The following is a 22559-nucleotide window of genomic DNA, read 5'->3' as shown; positions in this document are numbered from 1 at the left end:
GTTGCCCATTTTGAAGGTTGGAGATGAAATAGATGAGCCAAGTGAGAGGAAATGGCTCTAAACAGTTCTAAGGGGACTGGGAAAGCTCAGAAGCATGCAGATAGTAGCTTCACCAGCATCACGAGATGTCTGTATCACATCACAAAAGGCAGCAAAGGTGCTACAGAGCTGTAGACGATTGTGCAAAGTCATATAGCTCCAACACTGGACTTGCCTATCACCTGAGATCATATTGTTACAGGGCAACCCTGATATAAAATGGGTTGCCTGGCTGTGGATCCTCATCTGCATGCTTAAAGGGGACTTAAACTGCAGGCACACACAAAAGGTTAATCAAAGGATTATTTTTTTTTTTACAAGGAAAAGAGAAATAAGGAAATGAATAACTCAGGGAGAAAAAGAGGGAGATAAATTCTTAAATGTGTCCGACCTGTTCTGCTGACCTGGAATCCAAAATGACCCACCAAGACCAATCATTGCCTGGCCAAGAGCACAAGCCAAGAAAGAGAGACCCCACTCACATGGCTGGTTATATTCTCAAAAAGAAAAACATGGCCGCTTAACTCCGCCCTCAGGTCCTCGCAACCACCCTTTGGGGGATCATGGGATTTGTAGTTTCCAGTATCTTGATGGAGTGGGGATGGAGTCCTCAAAGCATGTATGGAATTTTCTCAGGAAATCCTTTCCTCCTAACAATAGCATGGCTTATCTCCTTCTTTCTGGAGTCAGGACAATCAGAGTACTTAAAAGAGACTGCCATATCACCCAGCAATTCCACTCCTAGGAATCTGCCCAAAGAACACAACAACACTGATGTGAAGGGAAACCAGCACTCCCATGTTCATAGCAGCACTATTTACAATAGCTAAGACATGGGAACCACCTAAATGCCCCAAAACAGAGTAGTGGATCAGGAAGCTATGGTTTTATACATAATAGAATACTACTTGGCAATCAAAAAAGACAAATTTATGCTACTCATGGTAACACTGGTAGAGTTGGAAGGGATGATACTAAGCAAAATAAGTCAGAAGGAGAAGGGTAAATACCAATGGTATCACTTATAATGGTAGAATATAGAAACATCAAAGGGTAAGATAAAATCAAACTTAAAATCTGATAATAGGATGTAGAATCCAGATGGGGAGGGAGGAGAAAGGGAGAGGTGGAGAAGAATCCAAATTAGGGGGGAATATGATGGACCAGGGTGGTAGACAATGGGTGCTCTGGTGGGGCTGCACTATGGTGATAATACATGAAATGGAGAACACTCTCTTTCCAAAATACAAACAATGATGTAAACCAAACACTACCTCCATTTAAAAAAATATAATAAAAATATAAAAATACTCTAAAATGTTACATTGAAACAGGAAACATAATAATACTCAATGCAAATTAATGGTATCTTCTGTAGGAACTTTTTTAATAGAATAAAGGAAATGTGTGACATTCAATTTCAATATGAAAATAACTACAGCAAGTTGACTTTGTACCATTTAAGAAACCACTATACATTATATACAATTTTTCTATTATACCTAATCATTTGATAGTAGATGTTTTCTGTTAAATGAACTATATATTTTTTTAAAAAGTTACCATTAGAAGATAAAAACCCAAATTTTGTTTAGTATTTTATAAAGCTTTCTTCCTCATTTCCCAAAACACTCATCAGCATTCTAACTGTGACCATCACTAGAGCTTTTAATAAGTCTATTCCATGATAACAACAAATAGAGATGAAAATGGTTAGAAGTAATCACTGATGTATATGCTTTGTGTCACAAATATACACATAATACATATCAAACTTACTTTTAAATTGCATGGGTAGTTTTCCTCTGCAAATTGAGACTGAATACAGAAAACTCAAGAAGTCATGAGTAAAGAGTAAAACCAAATCTCTTTTTTTGCCAAAAGGTGTACACACCAGGCAGTAGATTTTTACATATAACTTCTATTACATACATGCCTCTAATTTTGTACCAAATCTGAGTAATATTTTCCCAAGGACCATGGTGGGAAGGTATTTTTTTTTCTCTCAAATTGAAAGCTTTTGCCATAAAAAATATTTAAATAGCCCTAGTTATGAAAACAGATCTCAAAAATACAGTTGTATTATAGTCCAACTTATTATTTCCATAATAGAACTTCAATATAACTAGTTTGTCACAGATTAAATAAACATGTTAAATGAATACTGAAATATTAACTTATATTATGGTGAGTGATTACAAGTGAAAAATGTGTATTATATCAAAATTATATGCACCTCTTCAAAAGTCAGGGCAACTAATAGTTCAAACTTTGTCCCTAAAGAATAGTTCTTTAATCAGTTATACTATATTATAAAATAAATAAATTCTATGTAAACCAATTGATTATCACTATTGTCTTTTTTTATTTTTTTCAAACTATAAAGTTGTGTACTTACAAGACTGCAAATTGATGTATCTTCTATTACATGTCTGCATCTAATGATCTATAAACATCAACAGAAACAATACATAGTTCCAATCAGTTACAACTTCCTTCAATATAATAAACAAGAATGTCTAACCAAGTTCAACAATTAGCCACGCTTTAAATTATGAATTTGAAAGAATGAATTAGAGGCACGTTTTAAAAAATAAATGCAGTGTGACATCTTAATTCAGTCAACGAAATGTGTTTGATTTTATGGCTATCTGGTTTGCTTCCCTTTCTGGGCAAGTTAGTATGCAACTCTTAGTCCGTAATCAAAAACCTACAAACTTATATTGTAAGAAAACTTAACTTGACAATGTTAGTCAAAGACACTATAACTAGCACCATAAGAACAAGTGCACTAAATTTTAACACTATTCATTAACAGTTCCATTTTCCTGAGTTTTCGTTTGTTTTTTGGCATGGGCTTAGGATATAATCCATTCTTCAGGAGGTGTTCCTTGCTGAGACGAATTTGAGCACCATGCTGAAGCTGGAAAGAGCATAAAGCTTGAAGTGGGCGAAGCAAAGTCTGTTAAAAAAAAAAAAGATACTGAAAAATGTCAGTAACAAATCATGATATTCTATTTATATATTTTTTTAGAGACAGGGATTATAGTCAGTCTTAAAATTATTCTTGGTTCCTAACTATGAAAAACATTAGCCATTCTAACAATCATATATTGATTTCTAAATAATTTCTTTACATTCATATCTTAACATGCCACTAAGATATTTCCCAGGAGCAAAGAAAATCCTCTGTGTAAAAAAAAATTAATTTCTAAAAGGTTTTCTGGTATAAAATCAGTGTTCTGTAAATTCTTTGGTCTGTAGGTACAAAGTGAGAATTTTCAGGGGGCCTCTGTTACCATGTGCTGGTACTGAGTAGAGCTAATGCAATTCCACTAAAAGTTCACAAGGTAAAATTTAAAAAATAGAGAAAGTTCTATATTAACAAAACATGCCCAAACGCAAGGGTTCCAAGGTATAAAAAGTTCTAGTACATATTATAGTACTAGATAGTACTACATATTATAGTACTACATATTATAGTATAGCTGAAAGAAAATATCACTAACTTTAAGCACAAAAGTTTTGCCAATCTATCAGGAAGAATCAGAGGGCGAAGTAAGGACAAAAGTGCTAACTCTTCTTAAGTGCCTGGTGCCAGATTACAGATAAATAAACAAGAACAAAGTGATGAGATTTTAATTCAAATCTGCTTTCACAGCTCACATTATGCAATTTCCACTAGATATGTCTTTTTATCATGCTATTTCCAAATGCCTGAAAAACTGCTAAAGAACAAAGGGTGAGGATGAATCAGCAGACTAGGGAAGCTATTCCATGTTAAGTTCTTTATTTTGAGAAGACCTATCTATATATAGTGAAGCCAAATGAAAAATTACTACTCTCATCCATCATCTTAAGATTTTATTCTCTTGCCCATAATAAAAGGTTATTGGTGGGAAAATGTAGTAATACCAATAAGAGGATATTAACATTTATACACATAATATAGTAATATCCAAATTTTCATAGGAAATAATGACAAACCTAAAGAAAGAAATGGACAGCAATATAATTTAGAGGACTTTAATATTCCACTTCATTAATAGATGGGTCACCCAGAGAAAAAAGGAAATCAGAAAAACTGAACTTAAATGACATGTAAGATCAACTGGACTTAATGGATACATTCCACCCAAAAGCAAATAAATACACATTCTTCGAAAGCACACACATATGTTTGGTCACATGTGAAAGAATGGACTTGGGCCACCATTTTATACCATACACAGAAGTCAACTCAAAATTGGTTGAAGATTTGAATGTTAAAACCTGAAACCATAAAACTCCTATAAGAAAACAAGCAAAAAGCTCCTGATCTTGGTGATTTTTTTTTCCATTTGACACCAAAAGTAAAGCCAAACAAGCAAATAAAAACAAGACAACTACATTAAACTAAAATGCTTCTGCACAGCAATGAAACCATAAACAAGATGAAAATACAACCTTCTGAATGGGAGAAGATACTTGCAAATCATGTCACAGATAAGTATATCACCCGAAATCTATAAAAAAAAATGTATATAGCTCACTAGTAAAAAATAAAACCAAACACCTCAATTTTTAAAAGTCCAAAGAGACAGTTTTCCAAAGAAAAATATTGTTTTCCAAAGAAATATTTCTTCATACTAACAGCCAACAGGAATATAAAAACCTGTTCAATCACAAAGGAGATGCAAATCAAAAGCAAAGTGACATTCCATCTCCACCTGGTAGATGGATATTATCAGAAAGACAACAAGTATTGGCGAAGATGTGGAGAAAGGGAGCTCTTGTATACTGTTGGTGGGAATGTAAATTGGTGAAGCTATTTTGGAAAACAGTATAGAGGTTCTTCAAAAATTGACAACAGAACTCCCATATAATTCAGCAATTCAATTTCAGGGTATTTATCCAGAGAAAATGAAAAAAACAAAAAACTGACTCAAAAAAATACACACTCCTCCTGATCTCTGCAATATTATTTACAAGGCCCAAAAGATTGAACTATACCAATATCAAATCATGTTGTACACCTGAAACTAATACACCAATTATATCTGATTTTTTTTCAGTTTTATTTATATATTTTTACATTGTTGTTTATTTTTGCATGATGTTTGCTTTCTCCTCTCAGGTGTTGTCCCCATAAAATTACTACAACCAAGACACCTGTGAACCATCACCATTGACTCTTGTGTTCTTCCCTCCCATTTTAATCCCTCTTCCTCACCTTCCCCTGCTGAACATCTCTAATTTACAGTTTGCCTCTACTTCTATCTTTTTTCTTTTTTCTGAGCCCTTGTATAGTTTCTGCTATATTTCTCCTATAAGTGAAACCATTTGATATTTTTCTTTTTTTCCTTCTGACTTATTTCATTGAGCATTATCACTTCCAGATCCATCCATGTTTCTGCAAATGGCATAAATTTATATTTTTTTTGTTTGCTGAGTAATATTCCATTGTGTATATAGACCACATCTTCTTGATGCAGTCATCTGTTTTGGGGCATTTAGGTCGTTTCCATAGCAACCTGCAATAAATGGTGCTGCAATAAACATAGGAGTGCAGGTTTCTTTTCAAATTAATGTTTTTGTGTCCTCTGGGTAGATCTCTAGGAGTGGAACTGCTGGGCCATATGGTAGATTCATTTTTAGTAATTTGAGCATTCTCCATACAGCTTTCCATACTATTTGGACCAGTCTGCATTCCCACCAGTAATGTAAAAGTATTCTTTTTCTCACCATCCTCGCCAGCATTTGTTGTTAGTTTTTTGGTTTTTTGTTATTTATTTATGCATACAAGAACTGGGGTACAGGCCAGAGATGCAGGGGATGAGAGAGTTCACCAGAGACAGAGTGGGGAACAGAACAGGCAGACTGACTGAAATACATTACTGAGGGGAGCAGCAGCTGCAACAGGAGAGGTCTGCTGCGCCATGTGGGTTGTTCTCTGGCCGGCCTGGAGATTGAACTCGTGCTGCAGTGGCTGTGGATTGCTTCACAGTGAGGTGCTTAACCCCTTGCACCACCAGGGAGGCCCTGTTTGTTTTTGGTTTTTTTTTAAGATTTATTGTTATATATTTATGCATACAAGAACTGGGGTGTAGACCACAGGTGTGTGTTGGGGGCGCGGCTGGGAGAGGATTCACCAGAGACAGAGGAGCAGAATAGGCAGACTGACTGAAATACACTGCTGAGAGGAGCAGTGGGCGAATCAGGAGAGGTCTGCTGTGCCATGTGGGTAGCTTCCTGGCCGGCTGGGAATCGAACTCGTGCTGCAGTGGCTGAGGATAGCTTCATAGGTTGCATCTTAACCCCTTGTGCCACCAGGGAGGGCCCCCTGTTGATAGTTTTTTAATGTAGGCCACTCTTACTGGTGTAAGAACACAGGTTTTCTGATGTGACAGTATATGAATCAATATCAGGAAAATAAACTTTTCAAAACTAGGAAAGTGGGGTGCAATCGAAGCATTAGTAGTAGTAGCATAAATCACTACTAACATTAAAGGTTATATTTAAGACTACAGTCAAGATCTAATTCTAATTTAAGAAATATGGGATTTCAGTTTATAGAGAATTTTTGGGGGTACTCAACAGAAGAGGAAATAAAAAATTTAAATCTATAGCCAAATAAAACTATATTTTCCCTCAAGACTCCAAGCACTAATAAGTCCTAGGCTTGATGTTGGATGATCCTAGAATGCCATTACATCAATAAATAGGAAAATTCAGACTGTACAGAAAGCAAGTTTAAACAACAGCACTAGGTTTTATCTTCCTTTTAAGATACCTAGAAATAGCATAGTTTTGTCTCAAGAACATGCAGGAATGGTTGTACAAAAACTGAAAGGTCAGTATAGGGATAATAGGGATAATAAAGGTATAATAGGGATAATAAAGGTATAATAAAGGTACATAGAGCAGGTAATAAGCTTAGAGGGGACGAAGAAAAGTCTGAGAACACTCCCAGGCCTCTTAAGGTAAGAATCCAGACTCCCTTAATTTTTTTTTTTTTTTCTCAAAGAAGAGAAAATAGAGAAACAGAAAATGTCTCAACTTAAATCAAAGTCTACTCATATAGATAAACACACACACATACAAACACACACACATACACAAGCACACACACAAAACCTATTCATGAAAGCCATTCTTTCAAGGAAGAAAATTCTCTACCTCTGAAATTTCCTATGACTTAAGGTAAATGAAGAGGGGAAAGGCAACTCGATTCTTGCATCTGGCATTCTTTAATTTTCCTTGTTCTAGAAGGCTTTTGTCAATTTTTTCGTGGTAACTAATCTAGTTACTCATACCTGAGCTTTTATACATTACTGAAATTTCCTTCATGACTAAGGCAAACCCTTACAATAGTAACCATATTGTATAACTGAGAGAGAATAAAAAGGCAGGAAAGAGTACTGTGTGTGTGTGTGTGTGTGTATTTATAAAACTTCATTTAATTATGCTCATTATTCTGAGTTACCTTTCTCAATTGTATTTATCAAAAATTTCCTGTGATTAAAAAATCCTAACAAATTAAGTTTTATTTTATTATTTTTTCTTTTGCCTAAAATACAAAATATTACAAGTTTCAAAAGACTGAGATATTGGTGAGTTCACTGAAATGTTATTCTTTGCAGTTGATTATTAATTACATATAAAATCACCAGGTTTACATGGAAATTCAATTAAATGAAATGATTGCAGGTTATAACCTTTTCATATTCTGCAGATGTTTTTCTCAAAAAAAAAAAAAACCCACACTTTTTTTGCACTATAAGCAAGGCTAATTAATAAGATAAACCAAAAGCTGGCATACCTCTTCAAGTGAAAATACCAATGCAAAAATTTAAAAACTGCAATAAAATGTTCTTACTAAAAGAGAAATACAAAATATTAAAAGGAAAATCTAGACCCCCCCAAAACTGTATTTAATGTTGTGTCACTTAAAAGCAATTTAGCATATTACAAATGCTGTTTATACAACTTAGAATGAGTATTTAAATAATGCAATCTGGAATGCTACAGTAACATAGAGAAAAACACCAGAGGGGAAAGAAAGGAGGTTATAAAAGACCAAATATCTATCACAGAAAAGTTCTACTTGTCAGCTACAAATATAACATGTTATTGGCGCCCGAACGTGGGGCCTGACCTTCATTTCATTGTTTTCACCCAAAGGAGAGGTAAGTAACGAAGAGGTTGCGTTGGGTAAGCTATCTCCTTCTTGTGTGAGTGTGTGAGTGAATTTCTCCTAAAATACCCTTCTTTTTTAGACAGTCAGGGATAGAATCCTCACTGGGGCGTCCGGAGCTCGCTGATAAAGGGTGATCAGTTTGAGACAGTGAGAAGTTTTTCTAAACTTGAAAACATACTCGTGGTGCTGAGTGTGTGTGAGAGTGCATGAATACGGCTCCACGGCCTTAGAGCTACGGAGTCTGAGTGGGCTGCACCCGCGGTTCCCGTGGAGGACGTCATACGGCATAACGGTCATCTGCTCCTTGGAGCAGCCTGGTCCGGGGTTTATACGGACAGACCTTAGCTAAGACGCCTCCGCAAGTTCCCGCGAGGGACACGGGCCGGACAGCACAGTTGAAATAAAGCTCTTGTGTGAGTGAACAAAAGCACCACGAGGCCATGGGTCAAGCACAGACCAAAAACAGAGATCTTTTTCTTTCTATACTGAAAAATATGATTGAAACACGTGGTATTAAAGTAAATAAAAAAGCTTTGTTGCAACTTTATGAATTTATAATATGGGTATGCCCATGGTTTCCAGAAGAAGACAGTTTATCACTAGAAACCTGGAAAAAAGTAGGAAAAGAAGTACAAGAATTCTATGCCCTTCATGACCCATTACTAATTCCTCATCTACTTTAATTGGTTTAGGCATGGCAAACAATGTAGCTCAAAGCTCTCAGCTTTTACATTGGCAAATGACTGGACATGCTGGTTTTTTTTTTTTACCATATGTAATTCCTTCCTTACCCTTTTCATTATGGGGCCGTGACATAATGGAATCCATGGGGTTAACTCTCACCGCTCCTGATCTAACTGATGAGCAGGCTTTTTCTTAGGGGCCATTGCGGAAAATTTATTTGCTGATAAAATTGCTTGGAAAAACAATGATCCTGTCTGGATACCTCAATGGCCCCTTACATCTGACAAAATCCAGGCTATACATGACACTGTCTCTGACCAATTACAAAAAGGACATTTAGAGCCCTCTAACAGTCCATGGAATACTCCTGTCTTTGTAATTAAAAAGAAGTCAGGAAAATGGAGGCTTCTTCAGGACCTCCGCTCAATTAACGACACAATGCATGACATGGGAGCCCTTCAACCAGGCCTCCCCTCCCCTGTAGCTGTTCCAAAACAAAATCATATCGTAATTATTGATTTGCAGGACTGTTTTTTCACTATTAAACTTCACCCTGATGATTCTCCTAGGTTTGCCTTCAGTGTTCCCTCTGCAAATTTTCACCAATCCTGGCAACGCTTTCAATGGAAAGTCCTGCCTCAAGGCATGAAAAATTCTCCTACTTTATGTCAAAAATTTGTTGATCGGGCTTTACAAGCTACCAGACATAAATTTCCTGATGCATATATCATTCATTACATGGATGACATTCTCCTGAGCCACTCCTCTAAGGAAGGTGTGGAAACGCTTTTACAATGTGTAATTACTGACCTGACCTCCTTTGGTCTTGTCATTGCTCCTGATAAAATTCAGCGTGATCGACCACTTAACTATTTGGGAAAAACTATTCATGATGATTTCATCATGACTCAAAATCTTCAAATCCGCCTTGATAAACTTTCCACATTAAATGATTTTCAAAAGTTACTTGGAAACATTAATTGGATTCGTCCTTATCTTAAAATTACTACAGGTGATTTACACCCTCTTTTCCAGATATTACAGGGAGATCCTAACCCTAAATCACCTCGGTCCTCGACACCCGAGGCTCTCTCAAAACTGCACCTGGTTGAACAAAAACTTTCTGAAGCTAAAGTTTCTCAAATTGATTATTCATCACCATGGGAATTACTTATTTGGCACACAATCAAACAAAAATGGTCACATCTTATACATCTATGTGTGCATTTCTCATAATGAAAGGGCTGACACGTTCTAAAGAATTGTTTGCCAGGCTTCCTACCACTATTACTGTCCCATATACTAGAACACAGTTTGAATTTCTGCTTCAAAATGATGATGACTGGGGCATAGCCTTGCTCAATTTTCCTGGTCAGGTCAAATTCCACCTGCCACAGCACCCTATTTTAAAATTTGCGACGGAAACTGCTTTTACTTTTCCAAGAATTATTTCCTCACAGCCTCTGCATGGAGCTGCCGTTGTTTTTACTGACGGTTCCTCCTCTGGAATTTTGGCAGTATATCATCCTGATCAACCTCCTATACAGCGTTTCTCTAAAGGAATTTCTGCTCTCCCGCCCAGCCACCACTCTTTTTCCAGTCGTTACTAAACCTACAACTGCATCACTGGTATCATCTTGTTCTCTCCTTCCTTGTTCTTTCCCTACTTGTCCTGCTTCTCTATTAGTTTATTCCCTTCTGTGTCCGCTCACTTCACAGGTCCATCTACCGCATCCAGTGTGACATGTATGCTTACCAACTTCGTTCTAAAAACAAAGGGGGACCTGCTGCACCCCCCCCTGCAGTGACCCTCAGGGCTAATGGCTGTTGCCATGGTCCCTGAGGTCCAGCGTGGGCAAGGAACCATGCACGCAGGGGGAGAACAGCAAACTCCCTAAGATGCAGAGAAACTGAATGCCTGCCAAGAAATAATGACCATCAAAAGCGGCCACAAAGATGATTAAAAGAAATGCTGACCACCTGGAACCTTATCTCGCTTTCTCAAGGCCCACAAACTTTATTCTGCTACAACTGTCTTTCTAAAATCTTTCCTTTTTCTGGTCATTGATTGCTAATTAAAAAACATACATAATTTAATAATTAGGCTAATGCAAATGAAACATTACTAAACACTGTGTTATAATAGAATTGTTAGTTTAATAATCTTTCTATTATGTGCTTAACTTTAGTACCTTTGATATTAACTGCATTATAAAATAAATTCACCCATGACAATTAATTATGAGTAAAAATGATAGTTAGTGCAACTAGAAAATAATTATATAAAACAGTAGAAAGAATTTATAGCCTGTCCAATTAGGAATGAGGCTAGGTCCAGATGTAACTTCGGACATAAATCACTGCCCTGTCAATTAAGCTAAGTCTATGAGCAAACTGATCTCTTTGATGTTCACAGTTCCTATGCTTTTAGAAAAACATATATATACTGACCACTAGCTTAATAAAGACGCACTCAGATTTTCACTCTCTTCAAGTGTGTCTGTGTGTCATTTATTCATCGAATCCCTGACCACCCTGCGCAATCTCTCAACCCTGAGACGGCCTCATCGTCCATCGCTGTGCTGGTCTGCGGCATGTTATGCCTTACTAAATTTTCTAGATAAAATCTAACCAAACTCCTATTTTCAAAAACTGTGTAACTTTCCAAAGACATACCTCTTGTATGGAATTATTTTTCTCCAAGATGGAAAGAGCAAGAGCTGCACACTCCAGCGTAGAAAGGCACCTATTCGTTGGTTGTGTCCGAATGACATACTGACTAGAAATGCTAGTTTTTAACTGCACCTGAAACCAAAAACAGAATGAATGAGTGCAATATTTGTTTTAAATTTAAACTACAAAGTCTGTTTTTTAAATACTGATTAATTTCCTTCGAAATGGCCAGTTTAAAAATATTAAATGTGCCAGTATCTTCTATATATAATATTCTTTTGTTACTGCTATTGTTGAACTACATAAGCAAAAGAATAAGCAAGCATGATTATATGACTATACACATATTCGACAAAGAACATATATCTAAAATATATACAACTATATATATAAATGAAAAAGATTACTAACCTTCTCCCAAAGAATAGATACTTGACAAAAAAATGACAGAAGAACAGGAAAGGTCAAAGTGTTCAACATGATTTTCTTTTTTTTTTGAGGGATCTCATTCCTTTCTTATAATTTTATTTATTTATTTGAGGTAAGCTGACATGATTGTATTTTGGGAGTAAAGAGGCTCCTCCCACCCCCTTTCAGGTGTTATTACCATGGCTAATAATCTTCTCTCAGGGCAAAAGAACAGATATTTTACAAAAAAAAAAAAAAAAAAAAGAAAGTAAGAATAGCAAATGGTGAAAGTGTTTAACAAGATTTAATGCAAATTAAAATCATGATTTCATTACCATATAATATTACCCCTGTGTGGAAGATAATGAAACAAGGCAAGAGAAAAAACAAAACAAAACAAAAAGAACCCTTAGTCCTGACAACAGAATGGTCATTACCAAAGGGGAAGGGAAATTGCAGTCAGGGTAAAATAGGTAAAGGGGATTAATTGTATGGCACTGGACAGACACCAAGTGACTTTTGATGGTGATTGGAATGTAGTACATAAGTATTGAAATACAAAGGTGAATGCCTGAAAGTTTAAAAAGAGATACAAACAAACAAATAAAACAAAATACAAATTCTTAGATTATAGAACAGAATGTTGGTCACTGAAGTGATAGGGCAATAGGCGAGGGTGGGTAGATAAACTGGGCAAAAAAGGTCAATTGTATGGGTGGTGGATACAAGTAGACTTTTGATGGGAATCATAACGTAGCATACACTGATGACAAATAATGCTGTATACCTAAAACCCATATGATGTTATAAACAAACGTCACCTCTGTAATTTTTTTTTAATCACAATGAAAGACAGACAACTCTATGCTCACTGGAACACGTAAAATCAGAAAAAAAAAAGAAATGGCAGATGGGGAGGATATGGAGCAAATGAAATTCCCATATGCTGTTGTGGGAATAAAAATGGTTTAAACACTTTGAAGAATGCCCAGTTGGCTTTTTGTTACTTTATATTTTACTCTTCCTTTAAATTCTAACATAAACTGATAGGTTATAATATTATTATATTATATAATATTATATAATATAATATATTATATTATATTATATTATCATTATATTATATAGGTTATATTATTATTGCTATTGTTAAATAATATATTTCTATTATTCTATTTGTGAGTGTGTCTAAACATACACATACATACATACGTACATGTGCATATGTATGTGTGTATACATACATGTAAAAGTAGAATACTATATACACTTTCTCCATAACATAATATTTTAGCTGAGACCTGATGAGTGAGACAGAATTGGATGTGAGAAAGGTAATAGAAAATCTGATGTCAACATTTTGACCTTCTGATTCCTATTTTAATTAAATGAAACCCAAGTAATCTTAGATTCATAAAGTCATACTCCTAGTCTACACTCTGATCAGAATCACATTTAAGGTTGTGTGAGTAGATGAGAATTTTAGTTTTTGCTCATAAAATATGTAAGTCTAAGGATTGGAGGTAGTGATATCTAAGTCTTAACACACAGCAACTTATTAAAAATCAGATGTTCTTTTTAATATTCTAGTACTCTAAGGTCCTATGAGTCTCACATTCCTTTACCACTTGAAAGTCTCTTATTCATAGCATCTTGTCCCACATTCTCGTTCCTCCTTTGTTTCTCTTGCAGACTGCCACGATGTGACAAATATGGGTCTTCAACTACTCTGATTGCTCTTTGTTCAAAGAATTCTCTATAATTCACATGCTTCTTTCCTTAGAAAGAAGAGCAGAGGAAGGGGGAAGCACAGGGTAAGGGAGTGAGGAAGGAAAGTGAAGTGGGCATCATAAGATTTATTACAGCGTGTATTTAATTCTGGAATGCATCTTTTAAAGCATATTTGACTAATAATATTATGGTCATATTAAAAATGGTCAATGGTCATATTAAAAAATGGAAAATGGTCAAAAGATATATTTAATGATAAAGAAATTAGCCTTTAAGAATAATTCTTAATGTTGATTAACTGTAATTACTACAAGCATTGATATTTCCTCAGGTCAACTAATAGAACAGAGTACAGCCAACTGTCACCTTCAATACACAATTCCAAGTTATCACTGAAAATATATCTAATAAACATCTGATTACAACAAAACCTTTGGACAACATGCAAAATTCAACGCGACTTTCATTCATTAGAATGGATTTATTATTTAAACAAGATTTCTACTTCACTGAGGATTCTGTATCTTAGTGTGGCCCACGTGGCTGTGTGAAAACTCAGAATCTGAAATTTATCATAAATCAGAAGATTTCAGAATATCTTTCAAAAACATCTTTCCAGGAATTTTCCAGTAACTGGATATGTTGAGTATATAACTAAGATCTGTCATACTATTAACATGTATATTCTCAAACCATGTGCTTGGGATATTCTCCCAGATCTGCTGATTTAGCTTTCATTTCACTCTGGAATCAATGTATAAATGAGCAAGAGTAGAAAGAAACCAATAGGTTTCTTCTCGAGGAGTCACAGGCATCGTGATAATTTGTCAGAAATTGCCTTGTTTTCTTGAATAAAAACTCAAGAACGTCCAGGGCAAAATGAGCTACTCTGAGAAAAGAAAAAAATTAAATCTGGTGATAATATGGTGTATATACATACATACACATATATACTGAAAACCAGGACTTTTATATCAAACATGACAATAATTAATCAATTATTCTCAGCCACATCATTCAGTTTTTTAGCACCTCCTCACTTATAAAAATAAGGCGGCTACACCTATGGTCCTGAAAGTGACAGACCCTAAAACTATTTGTATATACAGATACTTAAATATAACTCTATATTTAAAATTATAATTATCATTATTAATTATAGGAATATTAAAAGGATTACTTGCTTTTATTCTACAGAATTCTTCTTTTTTTAAAGATTTATTTATTTATACAAGCACTGGGTACAGTCTGAAATGCAGGAAGGTGAGAGAATCCCCCAGAACCAGAAGCAGAACATACAGACTGATGAAGTACACTGCTAAGGGGAGCAGCGGGTGCGGCAGGAGAGGTCTGCCCACCATGTGGAACCCTCACTGGTGGCTGGGGATGGAACCAGCGCTGCAGAGGCTGCGGGCAGCTTCACAGCCCAGTGCTCAACCACTGTGCCAACAGGGAGGCCCATATTCTACAGAATTCTAACATTGTTCTCTATAAGATAAAATCTGAGAAAATCTTACATCTAAATATTTTCAGCAATTTCTTTTAAGATACAGAGAAAATTCAACCAGAGCAAAACTCAGCATGTTATTGAAATCTGTATCAAGAACATAAATAATGTCTTTTTAGACATTATGCTTTAAATCAAAGTGACATTTTTAGAGCACTCATTTGGAGGAAAAAAAAACCTAAAGGGACTCAATGTCGTGCAATTTTTTAAATTGTACAATCATAGAAGGAAGGTATATGTCACAAAAATCTTTTCTATAACCATCATATCAGTCCTATCATACACAAACACAATTTATTCCACAATAAAAATGAAGATATCAAAAAGCTTCTAAAACTGTCAATCCAAGAAACATGCATTATCTTGATAACATGAGAAGCTCTAGTGTCTTATGACCAATTATATCACTTTTTCTATTATATTATCATTCTACGACATTTAAAGTTCTATTTTTTTAAGACTTAAAATACAGAAACAGTTTTTATACTGTGGAAACAACGGTATTTATAGTGTTCCTTCAAAATAAAATGTTTATAAATGTTTTATAACAAACATCTCATAATTACACGTTTGCATTTAGTTACATCTTCTAAAGGAAATTCTACAAAAGATGAAGTGTGTTGCAGACAAAGGACATTCATTATGCAACTTATAAAATACTCTTACTTAAGGTGAGTGATTTTGGAATTGTTTAAGAATACCGCATTTGAGTTAGCACAAGGTGTATCTGCAACAATATAGTATATATTAGTTGTGTGATGACCAAAGGTCAGCTTTAGCTTAAAATTTAGCAATACATCTGCCATTATAGGAAAAAGAAAAAGAAAATACTGATCCAAATAGACTTATTAAAACTCTGATGAAAGGTAAAGACGCTAATTGCAAAATTTGAAATGACAGTAAGTGCTAAGCCTGGTTGTTTTCAAACAATCTCAGTGTTATGTATGACATGACAGTTTAAGAGGATAGCATAAGGCTCAAGGTTACCATCCTCATTAGCAAAGTACTAGAAGATTCTTGAATCTGCATCTTTTATATTCTAGTATCTTTTCTGCGCGTTAAAAAAATAGATGGTAATTACAAAAGGCCTATAAAATTTAGAAATGCACACTATAAAGAGGGGAATTGCCCTGGGAATATGTACTATATGACATTTACTACACCAATACTTTCATTAAATTTTTGGGATTTCTAAAATTGAGGTATAACATATCTAACATTATAACATTATACGTTTCTGTATTTCTACATACTGGAAAATAATCACCACAGCAAGTCTAGTTAACATCCGTCACACACACAGTTATAAATTATTTTTCTTTTGATAAGAATTTATAAGTTATTCTCTCAACAACTTTCAAATAAGCGAAACTGTATTATTAATCATAATCACCATGCTGCACATTGCATATTTGAGACTTATTTAACTGGAATTTGATGCCTTTTATCCCATTCACCCATTTCACACAAACCCCACACCCTGCTGGAGACAACCACTAATCTGTTCTCTGTAATAATGAGCTTGATTTTTTTTTTTTTTTAAGATTCCACATGTAAGTGAGAATATATGATATCTGTCTCTGTAGTGGTGGGGATTGTATAACAACATGAATGTACAATGTAATGATGTTAAAAATACATTTAAAAATGGCTAAGGAATCAAAATTGACAGTATGTTTATTCCACCATAATTTAAAAAACATTATAAAAAGAATTATTAATTAGCCAGAATTCACTGTAAGAGACGACAGCTAAAAAGTGGATGGGATTTGACAGGTAGAGATGAAGTCAAGCACATCCCAAAACTGCTAGAGAAAACTACTTCATATCAACTAAACCTCTAATTCCAGAAATTACAATACAAAGATTCCTAGAGCAATATTTAGGATAAACCAACAATGATGAATCCAGGCCACTCATACCCATACCAGATCCATTTCCCATGTCCTAATCTTTAAAGAACAGAGACATTTTTGTCTGCAATCTAAAACCAGGAGAAGCTTTCTTTTATTTAAAAAAAAAATCATTAATAAGAAATACAGTAGAATGCTCACTCTACAAAGCAAATTAGGAAATACGAATCCAAACAGTAAGATTATTTTCCACAATTAGTGTAGACAGAATTTAACACTAATTCAGGGAGATAGAGAAACAGATCTTCCAATTCCAGTATACTGGCAATATACTTGGCATAGCAACCTCATAGTTTCTGTCAAAATATAAAACATGAAAACTCTGATTCAGCCTTTACTTCTAGTTATCTACCATAGAGAAGCACAGACTACACATAAGGTTGTTCACTAAGGCACTGCTTATATAACAACAGCATGAACACTAAATGATACAGCAGAGGAAACGGTTAAATGTACAGCAGTACATCTATTCAATGGAATGACATGGAACAGTTTGTTTTTCCTTTTTTTTAAATATATCTCAAATACTGACATAAACAGATGGCTCTGTGTGAGGCCCTATATTTTAGGAGTTAAAAGAAGAAATTCTAAAGCCAGAATAGAGTTTGATTCACATTCAGACTGTTAACTACTTTTTGTAACTGTAGAGGTTTTTTTTTAAAAAACCTATTTCCTGCTAATGAACAAGAATCTCATATTTCATTTATTCTTAAACATATATTTTCTCGGGCCTCCCCGGTGGTGCAGAGGGTTGAGCACCACACTGTGAAGCCATCTGCAGCCTCTGCAGCGCAGGTTTGATACCCAGCGGGCCAGGGAGATACCCACATGGCACAGCAGACCTCTCCTGTCTCGTCCGCTGCTCCCCTCAGCAGTGTTTTTGGTTCCTCTGCCTGTTCTGCTCCCCACTCTGTCTCTGGTGAACTCTCTCACACTCACGTGCCTCTGGCCTTTACCCCAGTTCTTATATAAAAATAAATAAATCTTTAAAAAAAAAACCATAAATTTTCTCCTAACATCCTAACATCTGTAAAATTAGGGCATGTCTTTTAACAAAACAGAATTTTAGATTCCCAAACATCAGATGAGATATAACTGGTTTTAAAAATTAATGAGTTTGAAAACAATTACATCAAATGGCAACAGTTGGGATTCTCTTTGGAATTTTTTAAATCACTTTAAAGTATGCTGCCTAATTTTTGAGAGGAATGAGTTATTCGTGAAGTTTTGTTACACAATAAACTATTATTATTTCCTCATTTCATGTTAAAATACATCTCAGTTTTTTCCATTTACATGTAACCTTAATTCTCATGTATTTGTTTAGCTTTGAGACCTCTGCAAACTCACACCACTGGTAAATATCATATACGAAAATGCATTCAAATGGTGCTAATATTTCACTTAACTTGTTATTTGAAAACAAAATGCTACCTAACCCATTATTTCTATGAACACATAAAAAAGCATAGTATTGTCTGCAAACATTTCATGATCTTTTCCAACATAGATTGGTGTAAAACTATTAAACACTGAAATAACCAACATAAGTCACAGCCAAACTTACATATGAACCAAGACCTTAAGCTTCCTAATCCATAAGTATTTTTCTTTAGGGTTCTCTGGGACACTTACACAAATATGCTCTTCAGTGTTTGCAAATGGCTTCATGGGAAATACTGAAAACCATTTCAATCCAATGCTATCGAAACTCTACTAGTTCTAATATTGTTAGCTAAACATATTACATGCAATTAATTTTATCATCTTAACTGATTAGTAACTTTGTGTAACAATCTCATAGTTTTATCATTTTAATATTACCTATTAGATTTTGAATATATAGATCTATTTTGGAATACACATTTATAAAATAAGATATTTAACAAGAAAGTTACCTTGCGTTTCTCCTATGTTCCAATTCACAAACTTGAAAATTTCTAACAACTACCAGCACTAGTTGAAATTCTTTTTCTTTTAGAAAATCAGTGTTTCTTTTTAAATATTAAGGAATATCAAATATTGCATCAAAATTTTTTTTCATAAGAAAGAGAACAGAAACAGCTAACAAAAATGACAAGTAGAAATGGTAGTGCTGTGAGTTTGGCAAATATTTATACTTCTGTTCCTAATGAGCAGAAGAGATAAAATAGTATGGTTCAGGATAAAATAGTATGGTTCAGGATTACCAGATGAGGAAGGAACAGGCAAAAAGAAACATGAAAACTATAATGAATATCCCCAATCTCTGTTTAATCAAATCTAGAATATTCTTAATAAAATTTTTCATCAGGCACTACATTTTTAGAGAAATGTACCTGTCTCACTTCACTAGTGGATTTGTGTATTTATATAGATGCAAATGAAGCTCCTTTTGTATGTATTTCAAAATCTCACCCACAAAACCTGAATATTAGTAAACTCTTAGGTCTTTTTGACTATTTCAAGAAATTAAATATTATGCTACTTTACTTAATAGAAGGCCTAGAAATGTTAATTATGCAACAAATTACTAATCATCTACCCTTTCTCAAAAATCAATGTTTAGGAACAACACAAATACTTTACATGAGTTTGGAACAACTAACTTGGAACTAAATTTTTTTTTATTTTTTTAATTTTTTTAGATCATTGTTCATTTTTAAACAATATTACTTCCCTCCACCCCCTCAGGTGTAGTCCCCATAGAGTTTCCTTCCCCAAGGCACCCATGGACCGTCACCTCAGTCCCCTGTGCTCCTCCCTCCCTCTGATCCCTCTCCCTCTTCCTCCCCCACAGGATGTCTGATTTATAACTATCCGTTTTTGTTTTGTTGTGTTTTGTACTGTTATTATTTTTTTACACTGATGTCTTATTTGGTTCTCCTATATTTCTGCTATAAGTGAAACCACCCAATATTTTTCTTTTTCCTTTTGGTTTATTTCACTGAGCAGAATTCCTTTTAGCTCCATCCACATTGCTGCGAATGGCATGAGTTTATCTTTTTTGATTGCTGAATAGTACTCCATTGTGTATAGATATCACATCTTCTTGATACAGTCACCTATTTTGGGGCATTTGGGTTGTTTCTGGGTTTTACCTATTGTAAATAGTGCTGCAATAAACATAGGGGTATAGATTTCTTTTGAATCAATAACATTGAACTAAATTAATAGCATAGTTATATTACTATGTATATACATAAAATTATATATACTCATACACAAAGTTCACTAAGTATTATTTAAATTTATTTTAGTATAGGGCACTTAGTTACTTGACCCAACCCCAAAAAACTTGCTTCCAGAAAATATTTCATCACTAATATCTACCCTAGCCAATTATTTTAAAGACATACACATTGATTTTTCTCATAAAAAAATATTTCTTAAATGTTCTCTAACACTTCCTCTATCATTTCCCTAAGCAGTTAAAGTAACTTTTTAAAATCTATGGTTCTTCTATAATAAGTCAGATCCACACAGCAACCACTTTAGTGTGGTTTATTTTTATTTAAACTGTATTTATTCAGTGGAGTTACTATTTAATTAAAATAATGTGTCAATTCATCGCTGCTCCACAAGTTTTCATCCATCCATCCATTCTCTAATTACTGAGTTCCTGTATGTAACATGCAGTGTTCTCTGCACTCAAGAAAACAAGAGGAATATTTGCCTGCATGGTCTTAACAGTCATTGGAGATATAAGAATAAACAAGAGAAAAATCTCTTTCTCAATTATTCAGTCTAGGAAAATACAGGCAAATAAATGGGCAATTGTTATAACATGTCCCTGTGATAGGAGTAAGTAGTTTGACATGATAGAATACCTGGAAGAAAATCTAATTTTGCAGAGCTGTTTCAGGGAAAGTAATTAGAGGAAATAAAGTTAAAAGTCAGACCCGATAGGACCCTACTGGCTAATAAGAGGAATGTGTTTGGGGCAGGGCACCTAGACCAGACAATGTCATATAAAACCAAAGAGTGATAGAATTGTTATAAATGTCAGGGACACACACACAAAAAAAAATCTCTTAACACTGGACATAGAATTTACAGGGCTAACAGAAAGAGATGGTGCAGTACACTGCAAGTTCTATTATCAATACAATGTTCTTCCAGCTATATTCAATTTATATCAAAATCTTAACACTTAAAAAGACAAATGTTTCTCTGAAGTATTTATTAAAGCTACACGAGTCCACAATTTATCTCAAAATTAAAAGTTCCATTTTTAAAAGCTTAGGAAAGGATTTTTTTTCCTTAATTTTTTTTTACTGAGTAATAATGGTTTACATTGCTGTTTGTATTTTGGAAGTATAGGATTCCTCCTGCCAGTATTATTATATCAGTAACCTAGATGCAATAAAGGACTTTTTAAATATGTCTTCTTTCTTCTGACCAGATTTGGCTAAATTTTTCCAACTGTATTCAAGTTGTTTTCTAAATTTATTTTTAAAAATGCCTAATTTCTTTTTTAAAAAGTTACTCTTGTTATTAGTATGGCAAAGTGTTAGAAGGTCAAGTATTTTTTAGCCATCTGTTCCCACTACACAACCCACATCACTTCATAAACACGGGCAGTTTTACCCACTATGGCTCGTAATTGTGCCACATAATCCTACCAGCTGCCTCACTATGCCAAGTGTGCCTGCTATGCAAACAGCTCTCCTTCCTCTGAATTAATTGTGTCCACTGGGCCAATTTAATGCAGTGCTTCTCCAGCATTACCTCTGCCAACTGTGACAGCTGTTGCAAGAAAGTCTACAGTACATAGACTGCTGCTCCCAGGCTCCCCTCAACAGTGAGACGCAAAATGTCTCTGAATAATGTACTGCTCCAAAAGAATGCAAGCAATTAGAGACTTAACCACCATCAATATGATATGGCTCACTAGAAGTTACAGTAATAAACAGATACAAACAAATCATTTCACATTAGTAGATGCTTTCACACATGACGGCAGTCCAGTGAGGTTCACTGGCTCAAAGTACTAGCATTTATAAATAAACACATTATAAAATTTAATGTCAGAGTGGCTGAGTGCTTAGGACAACCAAGAAAGTACCAGGAACTGAATTACCACCAAACTGTCCTTAGCTCTAACTTCTATTAACCCCAATCATCCAGAAATCACCCACAATTTTTATGCAAGACAATAAAATAACCTCAGTGCTGTCTGACAAAAAGCAATCGTGACCTGTATAAGTAGTGGTAAATTTTCAAGCAGTCACATTTTTAAAGGAAAAAGGTAAAATGAATTTTAAGAATGTATTTTATTTAACCAAAAAGACTCAAAATATTTACATATAATCACTGAAAAAATTAACAAGATTTTATATTCTTTTCTTAAAACTAAGCCTTTGAAATCCACTGTGTATTTTCTATAGAGAGACACTTTAATTAGGAGGCTACATTTAATGCGAAATAGCTCATCTGTATTTAG

General features: G+C 34.6%; 1 protein-coding gene across 2 annotated transcripts in view; it reads right to left on the bottom strand.

Annotated features, from left to right (window-relative positions):
- DTWD2 (DTW domain containing 2) overlaps nucleotides 1-22559 on the bottom strand; it is a 64369-nt gene that overhangs the window by 1277 nt on the left and 40533 nt on the right. The window contains exons 5-6 of one of the 2 annotated variants that reach the window (XR_008551508.1): nucleotides 11579-11707; nucleotides 2438-3001 (exon numbers count right to left, since the gene is read on the bottom strand). Coding sequence is in view for 1 of the 2 variants with exons in the window: in XM_037509476.2 (XP_037365373.1) it covers nucleotides 2831-3001; nucleotides 11579-11707 (300 nt within the window). In the remaining variant the exon portion in view is untranslated. Of the gene's footprint in view, nucleotides 1-1409; nucleotides 3002-11578; nucleotides 11708-22559 lie in introns of those variants that run through there. The other variant, XM_037509476.2, reaches the window with a different exon arrangement.

The sequence above is a fragment of the Talpa occidentalis genome, unplaced genomic scaffold (assembly GCF_014898055.3).
Source record: "Talpa occidentalis isolate TD23 unplaced genomic scaffold, MPIMG_talOcc4v2.1 talOcc4.13, whole genome shotgun sequence".
NCBI classification, from domain to species: domain Eukaryota; kingdom Metazoa; phylum Chordata; class Mammalia; order Eulipotyphla; family Talpidae; genus Talpa; species Talpa occidentalis.
This window is presented reverse-complemented; position numbering and strand designations above follow the sequence as displayed.